Source organism: Rhinoderma darwinii, chromosome 1, assembly GCF_050947455.1.
Source record: "Rhinoderma darwinii isolate aRhiDar2 chromosome 1, aRhiDar2.hap1, whole genome shotgun sequence".
Classification (NCBI taxonomy): domain Eukaryota; kingdom Metazoa; phylum Chordata; class Amphibia; order Anura; family Rhinodermatidae; genus Rhinoderma; species Rhinoderma darwinii.
In genome coordinates this window covers 602,498,209-602,521,213 of record NC_134687.1, presented here as the reverse complement: position 1 = coordinate 602,521,213, position 23,005 = coordinate 602,498,209, and the positions used below count along the sequence as shown (strand labels likewise).

At 43.3% G+C, this 23,005-nt stretch overlaps 1 protein-coding gene across 3 annotated transcripts in view; it reads left to right on the top strand.

Annotated features, from left to right (window-relative positions):
- The window catches only part of PIAS2 (protein inhibitor of activated STAT 2), a 36,634-nt gene extending 14,127 nt beyond the window's left edge, over positions 1-22,507 (top strand). For 2 of the 3 annotated variants that reach the window (XM_075840668.1, XM_075840676.1), the window contains exons 2-14: positions 356-827; positions 7,673-7,757; positions 9,174-9,224; positions 9,319-9,409; positions 10,277-10,411; positions 10,535-10,640; positions 11,721-11,794; positions 14,655-14,815; positions 15,821-15,954; positions 16,937-17,111; positions 17,360-17,487; positions 18,353-18,390; positions 22,125-22,507. In XM_075840668.1, the coding sequence (XP_075696783.1) occupies positions 356-827; positions 7,673-7,757; positions 9,174-9,224; positions 9,319-9,409; positions 10,277-10,411; positions 10,535-10,640; positions 11,721-11,794; positions 14,655-14,815; positions 15,821-15,954; positions 16,937-17,111; positions 17,360-17,487; positions 18,353-18,390; positions 22,125-22,190 (1,716 nt within the window). In that variant the 3' untranslated portion in view covers positions 22,191-22,507. Of the gene's footprint in view, positions 1-355; positions 828-7,672; positions 7,758-9,173; positions 9,225-9,318; positions 9,410-10,276; positions 10,412-10,534; positions 10,641-11,720; positions 11,795-14,654; positions 14,816-15,820; positions 15,955-16,936; positions 17,112-17,359; positions 17,488-18,352; positions 18,391-22,095 lie in introns of all 3 variants that reach the window. The other variant, XM_075840684.1, reaches the window with a different exon arrangement.
- Positions 22,508-23,005: the final 498 nt, after the last annotated feature.

The window sequence follows — 23,005 nt, the reverse complement described above, 5'->3', positions numbered from 1 at the left end:
TAAAAAAAAGTTGATAAAAGTTAAACCATAAATTTTATGTACCCCAAAATGGTGCTATTAATAAATACAACTTGCCCCGCAAAAAAACAAGACTTTTTACATCTATGTCGATGCAAAAATAAAAAAGTTATAGCTCTTGGAATGAGACGTAAAACGTAAAATATAGCTTGGTCGTCAAGGTTTAAAATCGGCTGGTCATTAAGGGGTTAAAGCACAGCCCAGGCAGCAGTTTATGAAGGAAGTCCAGAATACAGAAGTGTAGAGTGTGGAATACAGTCAGGGGGGGAATGCGGACATGGAAAGTTGTGTTACCGCTGGAGCTCGTCTTTAACAGCGCATTTTCTTTTTTTTTTAGAACATGGTATCCAGTTTTCGAGTGTCAGAACTTCAAGTGCTGTTGGGCTTTGCTGGCCGCAATAAGAGTGGGCGCAAACACGACCTCCTCATGAGAGCTCTCCACTTATTGAAGAACGGATGCAGCCCTGCTGTTCAGATCAAAATCAAAGAGCTGTACAGGAGAAGGTTTCCTCGGACATTAGAAGCCGTTTCGGGCCTCTCATCTATCAGATCTAATGTCTTCAATTTGGATAGCAACTCATCGGTAGATTCAGACCTCGCTGTTGCCGGAATCCACTCTTTACCCTCCACTTCTGTAGCTCCACACTCCCCCGCATCCCCCCTTGGCACAGTACTCCTACAGGACACCAAGCCGCACTTTGACCTACAGCAACTTTCTCCACCAATCCCACCGGTCCATCCAGATGTCCATCTCCGAAGTCTTCCGTTCTATGATGTGCTTGATGTTCTCATCAAGCCGACGAGTCTGGGTAAGATGAGATTAGCAGCTGTCACAATTGCAGTCTTTATAATAGTTTAGCGGTGTCAGATGTTCACTAGACTTCTACTGTAGTGCACTTCATAAGACTATTCCTACTATGTATGTAAATAATGTCTGTATAATCTGCTTGTTCTGACATTTAGACCGCTCCAATTTTGCAGAGATGCCCGCTGCTATATGTCACTATTCACATCTGTCCGGTGGTCCTTTATTCTACCTATTGCCAATGCTTTTCCAGTCAATGTGTGAATTTCAGTGAAAGAAAGATATGATACAATAATGTCATTATCATTTACATTGTGCAGGTGTGTATATATAGAAACCGTCACCCCTTTTTCTTGTTTGTATTGTTGGGTGACACAGCACAATGGGTATGGGTCTTCGCTACTAGGAGGCAGACACTAGGTACAAAAAAGTGTTGGCTCTTCCTATGCAGGCTACACTTCTCCCACAGGCGCTCGGCTGATCAATTTATACTTAGTGTCCGTCACAGGCAGACACGACCTGATTGGCAGGTCTGCTGTGTTTTGTTATTTTACGTAAAACATATTTAAGTCTCCCTACTAGTGCGAGGTTTCTGAAGGAGGGACCTTGCGTTCACCTAAAGATGGCGCACAGTTGAGTATTGCCTTTGCCCCTGTCCTCTGTTTATTTTTTTTTATCTATGACTGTCAGTTTTCATCCTGTCAGCTGGGCCTGGGTCTCTCTCCTCCTCCCCCCTTCCTTGACTGTTTTTGAATTTTTTCCCAGTGTCCCACCCATGGTCTACCCATCATTCTCAATTTTCCCACAGTTCTGTATCTTGGGGATTAATTCTGCAGCTTCTTTTCTGGCCAGGACCGCTTCACCGGCCGGTAACGCTCCTAAATTTAGCCTGCAGCGTTATTCGCTTCCCCCACTCCCTCCTGTTTTCGGGCTGGCAGGAGCTTAGGCTTATCTAAGGAGCTGTCCCTGTAGGGTATTTTCCCTGAGGCTATCCTGGCTCAGCGTGGGCTATTTCCCCCAGAAGCAGGGCTTTTTTTAAAAAAATTTACATTTTTAGGCCTGCCATATTATAACAAAATATAGGGGTACTACCCCTAACCATTTTTCCTCGCCCTCATTGTTTGTCCCTTCTCTCAGTCTGAGTTCTCATACAGCCAACCCGGTTGTCTCGTTGTGTTTTGCACCTAGTCTGCCCTAGGATTCCTCTGATAGTCTGTTAGGATGCAGCACCGCCGGCATGGGCCAGATCCCTATCACAGGTTATAGGAGGCCTATCCAGACTCTCGTTATCCATGGTCGCCTCCTTTGAAAGTTTCCACCTCAGCAGGGCTCCCAGGCTGACCCGTCCACTGAGGTTTTTTCTCTCGACGCAAGCTCCCCTCATTCATTCTCTCCTCCTTCAGGGAGGAAGTTGTCATTCTAGTTCCACAGCTAGAACGCTTCCAGGGTTTTAGCTTGGAACTGGAAACTTCAATCCTTTTTGAAGTTTCCAAGGAGGACAGGTCAGTTAAGACTCATCCTGGATCTGAAGAAACTAAACTGTTTTCACATTGGCAGGTGCTGGATTTAATCCTTGCTGTCAGTGGTTGTGAACAGGGCGAGTATCCATCAACATAAGCGATGCCTATCTTCACATTTCTATTGCAAGGTCCCATCATCGGTTCCTTCGCTTCACATTTTTAGACTGTCGCACTTTCCTCTGGGTTGGCCACTGTGCCTATGTACTTCACCAAGATCATAACCGCTCTAGTGGCGCTTCTCTTTCGCTAGGGGATTTTCCATAATTCCTTACCTGGATGATCTCTTGGTGAAGGCTCCATATTGCCTCAGGATCCCGCTGGAAACTCTGCAGAGGTTTTTTCGATTGTCAACCAACAGAAATCCACCCATCCCAGTGCATGGAATTCCTAGGGATGATATTTGACACCAGGACAGCCAGCGTTTTTCTCCATGGGGAGGAGATGAGCTCCATCCAAGTGGGGGTAACTTTCCTTTGCAGGTGGGTCCCGTTCTCCATTTGTTTTTGCATGCGTATTTGGGGAAAAGTTGGTCTCGGCATTGTAGGCCATCGGCTACACACAATTCAACACACACCGCTTCTCCAACAAGCGATCCTCTCTCCTTGGGACAAATCTCCTGTTTCACGGGACAAGAAGATCCTTCTCCCTTTGTGTGTTTGCACAGACCTGATGTGATGGAAATCGGCTCCTGCGATCTCCCAGGGCCACTCCTTCCTACCTCTAGGGTGTACAGAAAAACAAGGGGGAGAATTTCCTCCAGCTCACCTAGTCACAGGTAGGGTGGTCAGCACACGGATCCTCGTGTCGGCACACGCAGAGGGATAAGGCAGAAAAAAGAAGGTTGGAACCAGCGCTGGGAATAATGATTCTGTTTAAAACAGGAAACTATTTCCAAGTTTTAATGTTGATTTGAATAAAAACAGTGAACAGAAAAATGGTGGTGACGGGCAGGTAATGTCCAAAAGTTCAGGGGGTGTTGAGAGATAGGCGGTAGCCTACGCGTTTCAGACCCTATCTGGGTCCTTAGTCATGGCTTGTGACCCAGATAGGGTCTGAAACGCGTAGGCTACCGCCTATCTCTCAACACCCCCTGAACTTTTGGACATTACCTGCCCGTCACTACCTCTAGGGTGGCTAGTATTGTCCTTGGATGGCAGCCTTACTGGCTGGGGGCAGGGATTGTGGTCAAAGTAGGTGTCCATTCTGGAACTGAGAAACATCTTCCTACCCCTTTCTCACTGGAGCCCCCCTCCTTCAGGACCTTCCCATCAGGATACAGACTGATCACTCACCTGGGAGTTACTCGCAGTCTCGCTGCAATGTGGATGGCCCCCAGGATTCAACGCTGAGTTGAGGATCATGTTCCTTCCTTATCCATGGTACACGTTCCAGGAGTGCACAATTGGGTTACGGAATTTCGCAGTCAAGGAAGGCTCGACACGCGAGAATGGTCTCTTCACCCTGAAGTCTTTCTTCAAATGAGCCAAAAATGTGGGTCTTCAGACGTGGACCTATTCACATCCCGTCTGAACCACAATGTTCCTATCTTCATGACCAGAGACCTAGATCTGCTGCCAACAGCAATGTACGCTCTGTGGGATAATTTCTCGCTCCTTTATCTCTTTCCTCCCAATCATCTTCTACCTTGGACTCTCAAATGGGTTGAGGCGGAAGGCTCACCTAGCCACCCTCTTTGTGGTTCTGCCACCCCAAAATCTTTACCGCCATCACTTGTCCCTAAACTATGCTATGTAGTGTCATGTTCTCTTTAATGGTTTCTCACATGTTCATAATAAAGTCCTTCCTTTGCTGTTGAATAATTTTTTTTTTTATTGGTGCTGCTTCATTAACCCCTTAAGGACACGGCCAATTTTGGCCTTGAGGACAGAACAATTTTTTTAAATTTCCCTCTTTGCATCCCGACGCTCATAACTCTTTTTTATTTTTTGTACGACGTAGTTGTATGAGACTTTGTTTTTTGCGGGACGAGTTGTACTTTTTGCAGGTACCATTGTTTGGTACAAATACATTATCGTTTAATCTCTATAAATGTTTATTTTGACAAGTGCAGAAAAAAGCATTTCCGCTGCAGTTTTAATATTTTATTTTTTTACACCCTACACCGATCATCATAAATAATGTAATACATTTGTTGTACAGGTTGTTACGGTCGTGGCGATACCAAATAGGTCTATATTATTTCATGTTTTGTGACTTATATTTTCAAAAGTTTGTTCATTATAAAAAAAAATGTGTGTTTCTGTGTATTTTTTTTTACTTTTTATTTATTTATTTATCATTCATTTTTTTTTGCATTCATTTAACTTTTTTTTAAAATCCCATAAAGGGATTTATCATTTTGATTTTGTAACTAATGTACTGGCATAGATCTATATGTCATTACATTAGCCTGTGTACTGATTGTACACAGGCAGTTGTTAGGGCATACCTCAGTATGCCCTAACAGGAAATATGTTCAGACAGCCCTGGGGTCCTTCAATGTCTGGTTAATTTCTGTGACGCGATCAAAGTGCAGTCCCCTCCTTGAACGCCGCGATCAGCTTTCATCGCAGGATTCAAAGGGTTAACGGCAGAGAGAGGATGTTTCTCTTCTCTACGCTATCAGAGCGGGGCCGTGGCTGTGTCTTACAGCCGTTGCCCCGCTCTCGATCGCGCGCACAGATGGCTGTCACACAGGACGAGAATGCTCGTCCTAATGCGCCAATATCCGCCGCTCAGGACGAGCATTCTCGTCCTGTGTCGGCAACCAGTTAAGCCAGCCACACACATTAGATGGCTGTTGTCTAAACGTTCAGCCGATTTTGTTCCTTCTCCTAACCATTTCCATAATCATGTTCCTTTCAATAAAGAAAGGGGCACAATCCTCTACCTCTGGCTGTGGCTTAACTCCCAACATACCCGATCCTTCTATATCCTGGAATCTGCTCCTAATGATAGTTGATAAATGTTAATATTGGGAATAGGGTTGCACGATGCATCGAAATATTGATATTATTTAGATGCCGTGCACCCTCAAATGGTTGAATACCGTTAATTCATGTATTAATACCGTTAATTCTTGCACAGCTTAGAACTATAAGACATGAATGTAGTTAGAGCGGGGCTGTGTAATACAGCCATTGTCCCGCTCCTGTTAAGTGTGCACGCGTGGTCAGCAAGAGGTGGGCTGTCGCTGCACTAATGAGCGCCTGCGCTGAAGACAGAGAACATGGGCGCACTTCAAAACACTCCAATGCTCTGTGTTTAGTGCCGGCGCCCCCGCTCATTAGTGCAGCTACAGCCCATCACCTCTTGCTGACCGCGCGCACACACTTCTCAGGAGGGGGGCAATGGCTGTATTATTACACAGCCGCAACCCCGCTCTAACGGGGGAGATCAGAGGAAATGCTGCGTTCAAGGGGAAAATGAGAAGGGGGGTGTGCCCCTTGGAATTCCTCTGACGCGATCGAGGGACTTACCATATATGGGTAGACAGCACAGGATCGTTTGAAGGACCCCAGGGCTGTCTGACCATATTTCCTGTTGTTAGGGCATACTTGGCACACAGGCAGTTGTTAGGACATACTTATCATTACACAGACTAATGTACTGCCATTTAGATATATGCCAGTACATTAGAGTTTAAAAATAAAAAGTATAAAAAAATAGTGTTAAATAAATTTTTTTTTAAAAAATACACACATTATTTACAATAAATATTCAAATAAGTCTCAATACATAAAATATACACATTCAGTATCGTCACGACCGTAATAACCTGCACAACAAATTTATAGCGTCATTTATGATGATAAAAATTCAAACTGCTTTCTTTCACTTATTAATGTGAGGCACGTAGTATTATGAATTCTAAACCTCCATGTGCCTCACGTTACTAGTTATCATGTACCTGACATATTAACCCAATGTTGTCTATTATGACTGAGAAACATGATGGCGTTCACTACTATTCAAATTCATCATACTATGTTCCTCACATCAGAAAATCATTATTAAGTAATTATTGTTGGCAAAGTGTCGTCGTTGTATCGAGAATCGAAATATTACAGAATGTATCGTATCGAAGTCCGAACTCTGGTATCATGATAACCCTACTTGGGAATACACCTTTTAAGGGCAGCGTAGTTTGGGGACGGGTCCACTCTACTATTAGCCCAAACGGCATGTTTTCACAAGTGGAACACTATCTTTGCATCTCCCCTCTACCTCCCGCCACTCTCACCAGTGATTGATGGCTGTCGTGTGTATATATATATATACATGCAGATACACAGCCTCCTGTCAATCACTGGAGAAGAGGGTGGAGGGGGGGGGGATAACTAGGAGTCCGCCCTTTTCTTTATTAGCCAAATAGCACAATATTTTTTCCTGCCGTTTGGGCGAATAGTAGAGTAAACCTGTCCCCACACCATGCTGCCCTTAAACAGAAGGACATAGTATTCTGACCGATCCGCTTGAGCTCAATAATAAAACAGACATTACACTGGATTTTGACTACGCTATTGATTCCGCCTATACAACGGAAACGTTACGGAATGGAGACAAACGGAAACCTTTAGTAACGGAAGCATTACCATTGAATTCAATGGTAATGCAAATGGAAGCTTTGGTGTCTGTTTGGCCTTCCGTCCATGGGTTCCGACGGAAAGCTGCAACGGAACCCATGGACGGAAGCCCGACGCTGATGTGAACAAAGCCTAATCATGCACACGACCGTGTTTTTGCGTCCGCAATTCAACCGCAAATCCACGGGTAAATTGCGGACCCATTCATTTCTATGGGCCCATACACACTATCCGTGTTTTCACGGCTCTCCGCATGTCCGCACATCCGTGCCGCAGAAACTACGGACATGTCCTATTATGGGCCGCAAATGCGGTGCGGACATGCCAATAGAAGTCAATGGGCCCGTGGAAATTGCGGATACACCGCCGTGTGTCATCCGCAGTTTTGCGGATTTGCGGAAGTGTTGCTAGGCGACGACCGGGAATGAGTTCTGTCGTCATCATGTTTTACCTAGGCTTTTTATTTTTCATCCGCATTTTGCGGATTACATACGGATGAACTGCGGATGACATTTCACGGAACACGGTCCTGGAATTTGCGGACCAGAAAAACACTACGGTCGTGTGCATGAGGCCTTAGAGTGGATATTAACTTTTTAGAATTCCAATAATCCAGCATTTTAGTGGTCCTGCCCTTTTTACTGTATATATTTATATTTTTACTGAGAAAGTAAACTTTATTTTATTTATTTTTCATTGATTTAATAGACATGGGTTACATGTATGCATTTATTTTATTGCAGCTCAGAACAGTATGCAACGATTTCAAGAGAAATTCTTTATTTTTGCTTTGACCCCTCAGCAAGTGCGTGAAATTTGCATCTCCAGGTAATAAATATTTGATCATATTTTTCTCTTCCTTTTCGCTCTGGTGCAGGTTTGTTTAGCGTTCAGATGCAGTCAGTATGAGAAAGTGCTGGGTGATTAACGCTTTGCCTTCATTCTGGTGCTGTACATGTAAAGTCCAGTAGTGTGGTCTGAAAATATACTGTAAGGAAGGATGCCATGTTAAACTCCACTCAGAACATAAAAGTGGCCATAGCTATGAGATATAGACCAGCTGACCGATGCACAACTGATCCCAGTATAATCCATAGCTATTTGTATAAATGTGTATGCAGTGGGCATCACCTAGTGGGGGCTGCATGGTGAGAGAATTGTATCATGATGGTAGAGGGAAGCAGAGGATTCTGTGCTCTGTCAGTAAAAACAGCTGCTGCCAATATTCTGCCTGTTACCATTGGAAACAGTCAGCAGTTTAATGGCGCTGTCAGTCATGTGACCTTGGAGCTTGGCTCTAAATGTATAACTGCCATCTGAGTTCCCACAATGCACTTCTGTTTGGTACCAGGAAACCAGCAGCTCAAATTAAGCAAAAAATTTTCAAAGATACTCAATAGTTTTAGGCTTCGATCACATCTGCGTTGGAGGCTCCTACACGGATCCGGTCAAAACTGCCTGACCGTGCAGCACACTGCGCTATTTTGTCTGCTGAAAATACAGGCACCATGGCAGAAACCCAATGGGACCCATTAAAGTCAATGCTTTTTGTCGGATGCCGATGGTGTCCGTGGTGCAATGGATCCGGTGCTTTCCGTATGTTCGACTCAAAGCAGAGTAATGGAAATACCAAACGCAGGTCTTTGAATTGAATCTTCCCTAAGCAGTTCCACCAGCAGTGTCTGCCCTTTTGGGTAATGGCAAGGGTGAGAGTCTATAAAAGTCACTGCTACAATAGAGATCAGAGCTTTAGGCTTTGCTGGAAGACATTTGAGCCAAGGCCACGTTCACACAGTGTATTGTGGTCAGTATTTTACATCTGTATTTTTTTAGCCAAAACCAGGAGTGCAAGCAGGAAAAGGAAGAAGCATAAATGCTTGTGTTCTACCTTTTCTGGGGTTAGGATTTACTTCTGGGTTTATATTAAATATACACAACCCCTTAGAATAAAGCAACCTCTACGGTCGACTGATCAATGTGAGTCTGACTTCTCTAACTCCTGCCTGTTATCAATGTGAGTGACTGCTCACTTCCAAATGTAGCATTACATGACGCCCATTCAAATGAATATGTGGTCACATCGAGCCTTGCAGCGGCTGTCCGCTCTTCCTCATAGAGACTGGTCCCAAACGGAGACCCCCCATGATGCCCATATGCCCTTATATGGAAAGCTGCATGTACACTGTATGTCTATAGATTTTACAGGTTGTTCCGATATCTGTCCATTCTTCCTTCTGTTCGCAGGGATTATATGCCGGGAGGACAGCGAGATTATTCAGTACAAGTTCAGCTCAGGTACAGCCGCGTTTTGCTTGTTTTAGGAGGAGCGCGTCTGACATGAATCGTCTGACTGGTTTTCATGCTTGCTCTTTCTGTCCATTGAATACAGGTTGTGTTTAGCAGAGACCAGTTGTCCTCAGGAGGATAACTATCCCAGCAGCCTTTGCATTAAAGTCAATGGGAAGCTTTTTCCATTGCCGGTGAGTTATTAAAATGGATTTTGGGACGTGTGCTTTATATAATCTTTATTACAGTTGCCTTCTAAAGGGACCGTGACAAACTTTATAGAGGTTTTCCTCAGATAATAAAGCATCAGGCTCTTATTCATTGTAGAATGTAAAATAATAGAATAGTTCAATATACTTTCTGTACTAATTCCTCACGGTTCTCAAGATCTCTGCTTGCTGTCATTCAGCAAGAATCTTCATTGTTAACTTCCAGTGGATAAAAATCTGTCCTGGTCATGTGACGGATACACAGGTGCAGGGCTCGTTACAGTACAGTTATCAGAACTTTGGAAGGGTAGTGCACCTGTGTGCCATCACATGACCAGGATAGATATTTTTTTTTTTTTTTTTTTTTAAACGATTTTCTTTTTTATTAAACTTTACAAAAAGTATCATCAAAATTTAAAAGAGGAAGAAAAATATCACGTCCGTCAGATACCCGACATCATTCAAGGTAAATGATTAGATGTTCAATATAAAAGGCAAAGAGTCAACAGCTACACGACCCCATCAGGGGAAATGGAAGAGCGCTGGCAGAACAGAGAGATTAGTCTCGAGGAGAAAAGGGGGGAAGGGAGGGACAAGGGGAGGAGGGATAGGCCATCAGACAGGGCGGGGTTAAATATACCCTTCCATAGTGGCGTTTATGGAGATTAACCGTATGGCTGAGTGTAGGAAATCCAACATTTACTAAGAATAGAGGTGCAGATAGGATTTTGAGTGGAGAACCTTTTCTTTCAAGCGGTGTTCATATCTGTCAACGCTTTTCAATGCTTTCTAATCGATTGTTGTGACCCTGTTACTGTATTGTATCTACATTTTTGGTCTTTGCTGTTGCAGGGTTGCGCCCCACCACCGAAAAATGGTGTTGAACAGAAGCGACCAGGGCGCCCGCTGAACATCACATCTCTAGTGCGCCTGTCATCTGCTGTCCCAAACCAAGTCTCTATCTGTTGGGCTTCAGAGATTGGAAAGGTGGGTGAGTTCCCAGTAACATTACTTACTGAGTGTGTGGTCATGACGTGTATAAACGTTGATTTCCCATATTAAACCTACGTCGAAAGTTTTCCTTCTTAACGGAGTGTCTATTTATCGTAGAATTACTCCATGTCTGTGTACCTAGTCCGGCAGCTGACGTCTGCGGTGTTATTACAGAAGCTAAAGATGAAAGGCATCAGGAATCCAGACCATTCCAGGGCACTGAGTAAGTGCATGGCGCGTGGTATCTAGTCGTGGACTTTTAGTCCCATCTGAGCTGCTTCAAAGCCCGTTATTGGTTCATTATCTTTGCTGGTTTTAGCCTGCTGGTCACCATGGAAAACAGCATTAGGTAAAATAAGAGAACGGTTTTGATGTGACTTTTTAAAATAAATGTTGCGGTTTTTCTTCTCACTTGTCAAATTTGAAAAGTGACGAGAACAGTAGCCATGCCTTCCCTGGAGATCTAATTTAGGCCAAATTTATTAACTGGAATAAGGGTAAATGGTGCCAATTTTTGATGCAGCTATAAAAAAAAATTTTGCCTGTCAGATGTCAAATTTATTATGTTTTTGCTCTGGGTTTTTCTTTAAGAGTTTTTTTGTTAAATGAGGTTTCCAGATATTTATGGCATGTCCACAGAATATGCCATAAATGTCTAAATGATGCGTGTCCCACCTCTGCGAACCACAACTATCTCTAGAACAGGGACCCCCATCCTACCTATTCCCACTCCCGTTCTCTCCAGCCACTTTCTGGTAAGCACGGGAAGCTATGCTGTTTCTGGAACTCGGGAGCCGTGCTATGCTGTTTCTGGAACTCAGGAGCCGTGCTATGCTGTTTCTGGAACTCAGGAGCCGTGCTATGCTGTTTCTGGAACTCAGGAGCCGTGCTATGCTGTTTCTGGAACTCAAAAGCCGTGCTATGCTGTTTCCATAACTTCCATTTACTTCTAAGGAAACAGTGTATTTCAGCTATTCCCGTACGCCTGACCATCTCGTCAGAGAGTGGCCGGAGAGTTGCAGGTCAGGGACCCCGTTCTAGAGATTAGGTGCAGGTCACAGTAGTAGGACCCGCGTCTATTGGATATTAATGGCATATCACGTGGATATGCCATAAATGTCCAATATGGGAATAACCCCTAAGGTAGAAAAGCTTTTGTATTATGCAGGCAGAGGAATTCGGTAGCCTTCCTTATACAGGTCCCAGCATGGCTGTTAGGTTGCTTGCTTTTAGCACAGTACTTAGTACTAATATTTTGATGTTTTTGTTCTTTTTCTGATATTTGTGATTTGTTGCCTTTCAGTAAAGGAGAAGCTGACGGCAGATCCAGACAGTGAGATTGCCACCACTAGCCTTCGCGTTTCATTGATGTGCCCTGTAAGTACTGCTTTGTAGTAAGTATTTATTCTTATTAATAACCATTGCAGGCACAGACGCAGCCTTACAAGTGTCGTCATTGAAACAATGTGGCCAGTCGACATGCTGAATAATCTGCTGCGCCTTCAGTGTGGAAGGAATTTCAGGCATTCCATATTATCCATGTGTAATGAAGGCATGGGTACAGCCTGTAGCTGTTCAGGGATTTTGTGGGAGTCTGACCTGTCCTTTTATATTATAGTATGTTTGAGGACAGGGTTGCATGTCCTATATAGAAGAGCAACTATAACATGGAAGGAGCCGGGCCCCAGCGGCGCAGAGATTTTTTTAGGAGGGGAAGGTGATCCTGTGACTCTTTTCTCTGTTCGATCTTGTGGTTGGTAGCGTTCCTGTTACTCTAAGGGTATGTTCACACGTACACGTCCGATACGCCTGAAATTACGGAGCTGTTTTCAGGAGAAAACAGCTCCGGAATTTCAGACGTAAAGGCAAGTGCAAGTGTTTTTCGCATCGTCCATTACGGACGTAATTGGAGCTGTTTTTCTATGGAGTCAATGGAAAACGGCTCCAATTACGTCCCAAGAAGTGACAGGCACTTCTTTGACGCGGGCCTCTTTTTTTATGCGCCGTCTTTTGACAGCGGCGCTTAAAAAAAATGACCGTCGGCACAGAACATCGTAAAGCCCATTCAAATGAATAGGCAGATGTTTGCCGGCGCATTGGAGCCGTATTTTTGGACGTAATTCGAGGTTAAAATGCCCGAATTACGCCCATAAATAGGGTGTATGAACCCAGCCTTAGGGTATGTTCACACGCAGTGGTTTCAGACGTAATTCGGGTCGTTTATGCCTCGAATTATGCCTGAAAAAACGGCACCATTACGCCTCCAAACATCTGCCCATTGCTTGCAATGGGATTTTTACGGTGTTCTGTTCCCATGAGGTTTAATTTTACGCGTCGCTGTCAAAATACGGCGCATAAAAAGACGCCCGCGAAAAAGAAGTGCATGTCACTTCTTGAGACGTTTTTGGGGGCGTTTTTCATTGACTCCATTGAAAAACAGCTCCAATAATGGATGTAAAATACGCCGCGAAAAACGCAAGTTGCTACAAAAACGTCTGAAAATCAGGGTCTGTTTTCGCTTGAAAACAGCTCCGTATTTTCAGACGTTTTTTGCTAAGCATGTGAACATACCCTTATGTTAAGGAAGGACAGGATTGTATGTGTCTTGGTATGAGGACGGGATGTGAATAGTCACAAATAACCTGCACCATTGCTAAACAATAGTCATTGGAAATCAGGCCTAAGTGCTGAGAAAGGGAGATGTTTTTACCACTAGACTGCACGGGATATGCCATAAATGTGTGGTAGAGGCTCCTATGTGGAAAACGGGGGTTCGCCCCATCCTGGCAGAGAATGAATGAGCGGTGGATGCACATTCAGTTTTATGGAAGTTACGGAAACGGCCGAGGCCACCTGCTTCTTGTTAACCCCTTCCCGTCGTAAACAACTTTCAGATTTTCATTTTCGTTTTTTCTTCCGCACATTCCAAAAGTCATAACTTTTTCACTTTTCCGTCGATCTAGTCCTATGAGGGCTTGATTTTTGCGGGACGAGTTGTAGTTTTAGTGCCATTTATTGTGCCATATAATGTACTAGGAAACGGGGAAAAAATATTTGAAAATTAAAAAAAAAACAGCGATTCCTGCATTGTTTTTTGCGCTTCGTTTTTACAGAGTTCACTGTGCAATTAAAACAACATGCTAACTTTATTCTGCGGGTCAATACGATTACGGCGATACCAAATATATATCGTTTTTTCTATTTTTTACTACTTTTACAAGGAAAAAACGAAGTGTAAAAAATGTAATTTATTTTGTGTCGCCAAATTCTGAGAGCCATAACTTTATTTTTTATTTTTCCGTTGATTAAGTGGTCTGAGGGCTTATTTTTTGCGGGATAAGCTGTAGTTTCTAATGATAAGATTTTGGTCTACATGCGAGGTTTTGATCACTTTTTACTCCATTTTTTTGTGGGCGATGAAGTGACCAAAAAAATAGCGATTTCTGGCGTTTTACATTTCTTTTTTTTTTACGGCGTTCACCGTGCGGGTTAAATAATGATATATTGTAATAGTTCAGACTTTTACGGATGCGGTGATATTAATTTATGTTTATTTTTTTTTACAATGCTCTCGGGGAAAAATGGGCAAACGGTTTTAATATTTTTTTTTTACATAAAAAAAACAACTTTATTTGACTCATTTTTTCTTTTTTTTTTTATTAGTCCCCCAAGCGGACTTCAACCAGCGATCGTTGATCGCTTGCACTATATACTGCAATACTAATGTATTGCAGTATATCGCCTTTCTGACAGGCTTCTATTAAGGGCTTAATAGGAGCACAAAGATGGCAGACCCAGGCTACCATATTAACCAATCGCCACCCTGCGATTGCATTGCGGGGGGCGCGATGAGCTTCTAGAGGGGGTCGCACCCTCTTTCTAACTTTAAATGCTGCGGTCGCTATTGACCGTGGCATTTAACGGGTTAAATGAGCGGGATCACGCTCAAGCGCTATCCAGCTCGTTACTGTGAAGTTTCGGTTGTAACATACAGCCGACACCCGCATCGTATGGAGCGGGTTTACTCCGTGAGCCCGTTCCATACTTCCCCCTACCCGGCTATGACGCGTGGGTACGTGAAATGTCAGGAAGGGGTTAATATAGAATACCCCTTTGTAATGCATGAAGATATATGTGAATATGGTTAATCCTTCGTGTTTCCATGCCAGAGATTCTGCTGTGCAGTAGACATCAGCTTTAGATTGACAAAACATTTCTTAAATCTTACCCTCTTTAGCTTGGAAAAATGAGACTAACATTCCCTTGTCGGTCTGTCACCTGCACTCACTTACAATGCTTTGATGCTGCACTCTACCTGCAAATGAATGAAAAGAAGCCCACCTGGATCTGTCCTGTGTGTGACAAGAAGGCCAGCTATGAGAGTCTCATATTAGACGGGTACGTACATGTGTGTTAACGGAGTAGCAGATGTCTTAACAGTGAAACAGAGCAGTATCGCTCGTTTTCTCCTATCACAAGGAGCAATGATTGGTTATGCACGGAGATGAGTGATCGTATCGTTACTACCATCACTCGTCCCCATACATTTCCATCTACTCGGCAGCACATCTCCTGTTTACACAGGAAGATGTGCTGCCGAAAACGATATTTTGTGCTGCGTAACAGATGCGATCAGCCATTGAAAGAGCATTTGCTCGTTCATAGGGCTGACCTTTTACACAGGGCAGTGATTGGGAACGAGCACTCGCATGAACACTCGTTTGCCCAATCATTGGCCCGTGTAATAGGTCCTTAAAGGGAATGTGTCGCTAGAAAAATATACATATTTTTTTTTTAGTTAAACAGTATATAAATGATTAAAAAAAAATGGCAGTCCCCATAGAGAAGTAAAAGAGAGAAAAAAGTACAACACAAAAACACAAATAAATAGAATTTATTTTAATGACATACTAAAAGCAATAACATATCAAAAAACTTTTTTTCGTGACACCTTCCCTTTAAGAGAAGCAATATGTCTCGCACAGCAGGCCACAGTGGTTGCATGCGGCAATAGTGAGTCCACCAGCTTTAGTCCTATGTCACATTCCCCCTACAATCTCATAGATAACATGACAAGGCAGCCAAGGATAAAGCAAATCTCTGTTTTATCTGCATTTTTGGGGGGGCAGAAATGGACATTCATCCTATTTTTTTTTAAAGAAAAAACGGAGGGCCAAATTTCATCCAATCTGGACAGTTCTTCTCCATACAGTACTATAACGATGCTGGAGATGAAATGGCTACTCCGTTTATGCTGCCCATACTGTACACATGAGAGATAACGGCTAACCGCTAGCTAACCAGAATTAAGATGTAAGCAGCGTCTTCCAATGCTAGACCCCGTTAAATGAAACATTTTTGGTTCCTACCTGATCTCTCTAATATTGTGTACTCGTAACACAGGCTCTTCATGGAGATCCTCAATCAGTGCTCAGATGTAGATGAGATTCAGTTCCAGGAGGACGGGTCCTGGTGTCCCATGAGACCAAAGAAAGAGCCACAGAGCGCACCGAGCTCTCAGTTTCCACACAATGAAGGTATGGAAGAATAAATGTGGAAAATTCACAAACCAGCAGGTTTTTTCATAATTGACATTTGGTGATAAATGTCTGAACTCTGGGACCCCCACCGATTACTGGAACGGGCGGGACCCAAGCCCCCCTTTTCTTCTTCTCCCTTTTCCATCTGCCCCATAGACACTGAATGGAGCTGCATTCTACATATAGAGCGATGCTGCAATATAACCTGAAGCTTAAAACAGAACGGCAGTTTTCAACACTATAGCAAAAAGCTTTACTTATTTTGTACTACTATTGAGTCACTTGATTTTATTCTTAAATGTGGTAACAAACCAAAAACAGCTATTTCTATGAATAGAGGAAAATAAACTATAATAACTCAAAAACCGTCCAAGAGCTTCAATTGACCATCATGTGTATATAACTGCAGCTCTATTCCCATCAGGACAACCCGTCTATATGTCCTATCAGGACATATGGATGGCACAGGAGAGCTCCTGTTTGTGAACCACTGCTATTACCCGTAGGATAGAGGCGATACAAAGTGTGAATTCACTAGACGCCATGTAATGGTATGTTCACATGTGGCATTGTGAAATATTTTCCAGTCATTTTTACCCCCAAAAAAAGTATCAGAAAGTGTGATCAGCCAGGTGAGATTTTACTATTGTAATTCCTTTGAAAGCCTAGTGCCAGCACTATATAAAGTGTTAAGTGGAGTGGCAGCCGGTATGTTCACCTGTTATTATACTGAAAACGTTCACAAGCATGAAGAACACATTGCTGATAGAAAAGCATGCCACCTAGTGGTCTCAGCTGAGAACTCTGCAAGGAGTAGGCAATAATAATAATACAATATTTCATGTCATTTTCATAGTGTATTGTAATTTCTGGAACATTTTCGACAGGAGATGTTAGCCCCTTTTTACAGACAACATTAATTTGAGTCCATTCATTGTTTTTATGTGGCCCTGATCTGTGCTCTTCCCACATCTCACAGGCTCTGGAGTGATCAGCAAAGTATTCTCAGCTAAAGAGCCCACTGAGATAAGCACTAAGATGAAGGCAGAAGTCATTGACCTGACCATCGACAGCTCCTCTGAAGACGAGGATGAGCCAGCACGTAAACAGAAATATCTGTATATGCCGGATACACAGGGGTCCCAGATGAAAGGGTGCGGAGATGATTGGCTCATTGTACCTTCCCAACACCGCTGGCTGAAGGGGGTTTTACACAGGACGATTATTGGGCAGACGAGCGCTAATATAACGCTCGTTGACGATAATTGCCCAGTGTAAACGTGAACGATCAGCAGCTGAACGAGCAAATGCTCCACCATCTGCTGGTCGTATCGTTTTATAAAAGTAAATATTATCGTTGTCGGCAAATGAAATTGAATCATTTGTTATTTTCTTTTTAAAGGGTGTTATCTTATCAGCCATCAACAATACGACTGGGGAAGATGGGAAGCATGGAGCCAGACTCCTTACATCAGTCCATGCTAGAATACCAAGATCACTTCCACCATTCAGCCATCACAGATTTACCAGGTATATTCTATGTACTCCGCTACTAAAGGGGGTTGTCCACTCAGAACAACTCTTCACCATAAGTATATTCTATTAGGGCACAGGTATATCATAGAGGGTGGTCTCCCCTGCTTAGAACATCCTCTGTCATCCAGAACAGGGAGCCAAGAGCGGCTCCTTCTCTGGAGGACTGTGCGCCACCATGTATTGTGGATGTCGACAGTTATTTGATTCTAGGGGGTTCAAGCAGCTGGACCACTCAGCAATAGACTCCTTATCGAAGGAACATGTTTTGCAAAAAGGGAGGATTTGAAGGTTGACATCTTCAACACAGCTGCTATTTGGGGAAATGGATCCTGATTGGAGTTACTGCTCTTCTGGGTGGAGGGATAATGCCGTCAGGGCATGCTGGTATTGGTAGTTTTGCAACAGCTGTAGGGCATAGACCACTGCACTAGAGTAAGCAGATAATCGAGGAGGGCAGAGGCAGGGAATTCAGACACTTAGCAGCTTCCCTGTAGCTCATCCGCATACACTGGATATTTAACTAAAGCTGCCCTTTTGGGTGGCCTGTATTCTGCTGATGGGGCTTGTAGGGCAGGGGGTATTTCTCGCTGCTGCCCTTCTCTGCTATCACAATCGCTACCCACTAGTAAAGGGAATTATCCCGATAATAGAACAACAAATTAAGTGACCCTTATATAGACAAATTATATATCAGAAATGACATATTCACTTACTTTTATATTTGTTGTAAAATTGAGGATCAGATTTATACAGTTTACATTTCCAAATCCTATTTATTCTATATTTTCAATGTTGGTTCTCATGTGGTGCATTAGGGAGCCTGCATAATCTGTTTCCTGAAAGATCATTGTATTTCTAGGTATGGACTTCCTATCCTTGGTTCCAGTGGATTCTCAGGTAAATGAAGCGTTTTATTCCGCAGTTTCCATGAATATGGTTAGTCATCTGTCAGTCTAAATCAGACATGGGCAAACTACGGCCCGCGGGCCACATACGGCCCGTTAGGCTTTTTAATCCGGCCCGCCGAACTTGTCCAAATCATAGTAAAAACCTCCTTTTTTTTCCCCTTTCCCTGCAATGCCCACGTTTTCCCAATAGATGGCGCACTCAAAACACATTGACCGTTGTTAACTCCTTAACGCCGAAGGACGGATATATCCGTCCTCAGCAGCTGCTAGTTCGCGCAGGAGGACGGATATATCCGTCCTGTGATGGCGCGGGTACTGCCAGTGTACCCACGCGATCAGCGGCAGGAGCACGGCTGTTATACACAGCCTGGCTCCTGCTGCAACTGCCGGAATCGAAGCGCGCTCCGATTCCGGCAGTTTAACCCATTAAATGCCGCTGTCAATAGTGACAGCGGCATCTAATGTGTTTGACAGAGGGAGGGAGCTCCCTCTGTCACCCGATCGGCGCCCCCGCAAACAAATCGCGGGTCGCCGTCGGGTTTCCATGACAGCCGGGGGTCTAACAAAGACCCCCAGGTCTGTCTTCCGCAACTGCCTGTTTGGCGATGCCGGAGGCATGACCTAACAGGTTGCCTGTCAGTTTTACACTGACAGGCAATAATGCTTTGGTATACTAAGTATACCAAAGCATTATATATGCGATCGGCACATCGCATAGTGAAGTCCCCTGGTGGGACTTAAAAAAAAAATGTCAATCAGTTAAATAAAGTTTGTTGAAAAAAAATAAAATAATTACAGTCAAAATCAAATAAAACTACTTTTTTTGCCCAAAAAGTGGTTTTATTCAGTAAAAGTGTCAAAACAAATCACACATACACATATATGGTATCCCCGCGATCATAACAACTTGACCAATAAAATGAACACATTAATGAAACCGCCGGATGTACGGCGTCCAAAAAACCCGCAAAAAACAACGGCAAAATTCTCTTTTCTCCCATTCCCCCCATAAAAAATAAAATAAAAATTAATCTATAAGTCCTATGTACCCCAAAATAGTACTAATGAAAACTACGCATTGGCCCGCAAAAATCAAGCCCACATACGGTCACATCGACGGAAAAATAAAAAAATGACGGCTCTTGGAACGCGGCGATGCAAAAACAAGTAATTTTTTTCTAAAAGGGTTTTTATTGTGCAAACATAGGAAAACATATAAAACCTTTACATATTTGGTATCCCCGTAATCGTGCCGACCCGTAGAATAAAGGTAACATGTTATTTATGCTGCATAGTAAAGGGCATAAATTTATAACGTGAAAATTAATGCTGGAATAGCTGCTTATTTTCAATTCTCTCCTAAAATAAAGTTAATAAAAGTTAATCAATATGTTATAAGCATCTAAAAATGGTACAATTACAAAATACAACTCGTCCCGCAAAAAACAAGCCCTTATACGGCTATGTCGACGTAATAAAAAAAAAGTTACGACTCTTGGAATGCGACCATGAAAAAACAAAAAATAATCCTTGGTCATTAACGTGCAAAATGGCCCGGTCATTAAGGGGTTAATGTGGCGCGTATTTCTCTTTATTTCACTTTAATTTTCACTTCGTTTCACGTCACCATTAAGCCCTTCGGTTTTCAAAGAGTACAATATCAGCCGTCACTTTGCCACGAAGCATGCAAACTATGCTAGCAAGCAGTCAACACAAGAACGGGCGGCTACTGCTCAGAGGTTGGCAGCTAATTTACAGAGTCAACAGAACTTTTTTCTTGATAAATCACAGTGCGTATGTTATTTTAATCTATTTACATTTCCTCCTCCCAGTATCTGCGAAATAGTATGTAAATGCCATATCTTGCATATTCCTTGAGACAAATTTATTAACTGATAAGGGCTATTTTTCACATTTGAAAGACAGTTAATAAATTGGGTTGTAGTGTTCTTACTGTGCTATGAGGTTTGCACACACTACATTTAATGCTTTAGTATATCCGGCCCAAACACTCCCTCCAAATGCTCCTGGCCCGGCCCCTCTGTCAAATTTTAGAACCCATTGTGGCCCGCGAGTCAAAAAGTTTGCCCACCCCTGGTCTAAATGCTCCATATGGTATCTGACTCTGTACTATGTATGGTGCTACAGTGTTAATCCCATCTTAGACATATGTCATAAATCTCTGATACCCAGCTCCGCGACTTGCACCCTTTGTTGAGGAAGGGGATCGGCTGTATGTGTAACACCTATGGGAGTGATTAGGTCTCCTCCATTCAATGCGGCAGCTGGTCCCCCCCCCCCCCCGTTCTTGACAGAGCTGGGATCTTCATCCATCAGACATCTATGGCATATCTCGTGGATACGTTTTTGCATTCAATGTAACAAGTGTACGGTAAAGTTAGAAATCCTGAAGTGTCCAGAACTCGCAGAAATCCTTACACCTGCTGCAGAAGCAACCCCATTCAGATTGGAGCTGATTTTCAGTCGCAGAAATTTCTGCAACGTAATCTGCCGCGTGTGACTGCACCCTTAGGCTACGTGCACACGTTGTGTATTTTGCTGCGGAAAATGTGCATCAAAACCGCAGGAAATTCACAGGTAAAAACCACACCTAATCGCGCGTTTTTTGGTGCGGTTTTTACGTTTTGATAAGTAAATCAGTGCATTTTCATGCTGCAGGTTTTCGTGTGTTTTTCCTTAGCGCGGGCCTGTTCACACGTAGAGTATTTGCTGCGTTTTTTTCCGTCCGGAATTGGGGACAGAGAAAACACAGCAGAATACAGTAGCAGTAAATTGGATGAGATTGAACAAATGTCAACCACACGCTGCGTAAATACGAAGCGGGAAAAAACACATTTCCTGCGGTGTAGAAATTTAATCAGCAGCATCTTATTTGTTGCGGGAATTCCCCATTGAATTCAATGGGAAGGTAAATCCCTCAACTAATAGCGATCCCGCTGCAAAAAACGCAACTCGGGGGAAAAAAAAAAAAGCCTGATACTTACCCAGAAGTCTCTGTTCCTGCCTCGAGTGCGGCCTCCTGGGATGACGTTTCATCCCGTGTGACCGCTGCAGCCAATTACAGTCTGTAGCGGAGGTCACATGAGATGAAACGTCATCCCAAAAGGCCGGCCTGGCTGACGTCAGAAGGTCGGCCTCCTGGAATGACGCTTCAGTTTTCCACAGTGGAAATTCCAGGCGAAAAACTGCACCACAGTTTGGTGCGGTTTTTCACCCAGAATTCCCTGCAGCGCAGAGGACAGATAAGCTGCGTGCTTTTACGCAGCGTATCCGTCCCGTGTGAATTCAGTCTACCAGTCCGATATAATTCGCAAGCGGAAATGCAAGATAAATTGACATGCTGCGGATTTTAAACTACGCATCGCAGGTCAATTTACGTGCCGAAAAAAATCTGCAGCATGTACATGAGATTTCCTGAAATCTCATTTACTCTGCCGGTACTGTATTATGCTGCGGATTTGCCTCCCGCAAATACATGTGGAAAAACCGCATGTAACACGCATCGTGTGCATTGAACCTTATGGTGTACCTTGAAATAATGCTCATCTCCCCTGTTCTAGAATTAGCTGCCCCTAGCTTCGTCCAGACGCTGTGTCTCCTGCGATCCTTTTTAACCCTCTTGCTATACAGAACATGACTCATGTTTGTTCTTATCAATACGAATTCTTCTAAGCAGTATTATCCCCCTATGTTTTTGGATAGTCTCAACTCGGCTCTCCTAGCCAGGCACACTCATGGCAAGCCCAAAACCTCGAGCAGCCACCTTGAAAGCTGCGCCAAGAAAGACCCAGGAGAGAAGAACGTCACCTGGGAACAGTCGCGGTTCTAAGGAGCAGCACATTCAGGTCCAGTCTCAAGAACACTTCTCTTATTTATTGATTTGTTTACAGGAAAAAATAATTCTATAAGACTCTAAGACGCTCAAGGTCCTTGAGGAATTTTCATTTGGTGTTTGGAGCAAACTGGATCTGAGCGATCGTCCTGCTGCCGTTTTGTTTGTTGATCAGCGAGTTGCACATGTTCATTTCATGTAAATACAAAATCATTATAAATAAGTATTTTTTTAAATAAATCAAACCATAAAATCCTGGTCTGATGTATGTGGTGTCAGGATTCCGCAGGTTATAAATTCAGCTGATCTGGCTGATAAGCGGCGCCAATGATCAGTGCAAATATGGAAACTAAACAATCAGAATCGGTTCCATCAGTTGAAAAACAAATGAGATGTCTGTCCATCTTCATGGAAATAATCACATGGTCCAATCCTGTATCTTGGGGAAATGTAGGTGGAGCTTTGCCATGTTGGAGTTGAGGGTGTGTTCACACGGCAAACGGAAAACGGACGGAAAGTACAGAGCTGTTTTCAAGGGAAAACAGACCCTGACTTTTAGCTGTTTTTTATGCATCAAGCGTTTTTTTATGTGTTTTTTTTTACGGCCATTTTAGGAGCTGTTTTTCTATTGAGACAATGAAAAATGGCTCAGGAAGTGACATGGACTTCTTTTTTCAGGGTTTTTACAAACGGTCGCATGAGAAAACCCCCCCGTGGGAACGAAAAAACGTTTTCCCATTGAAATCAATGG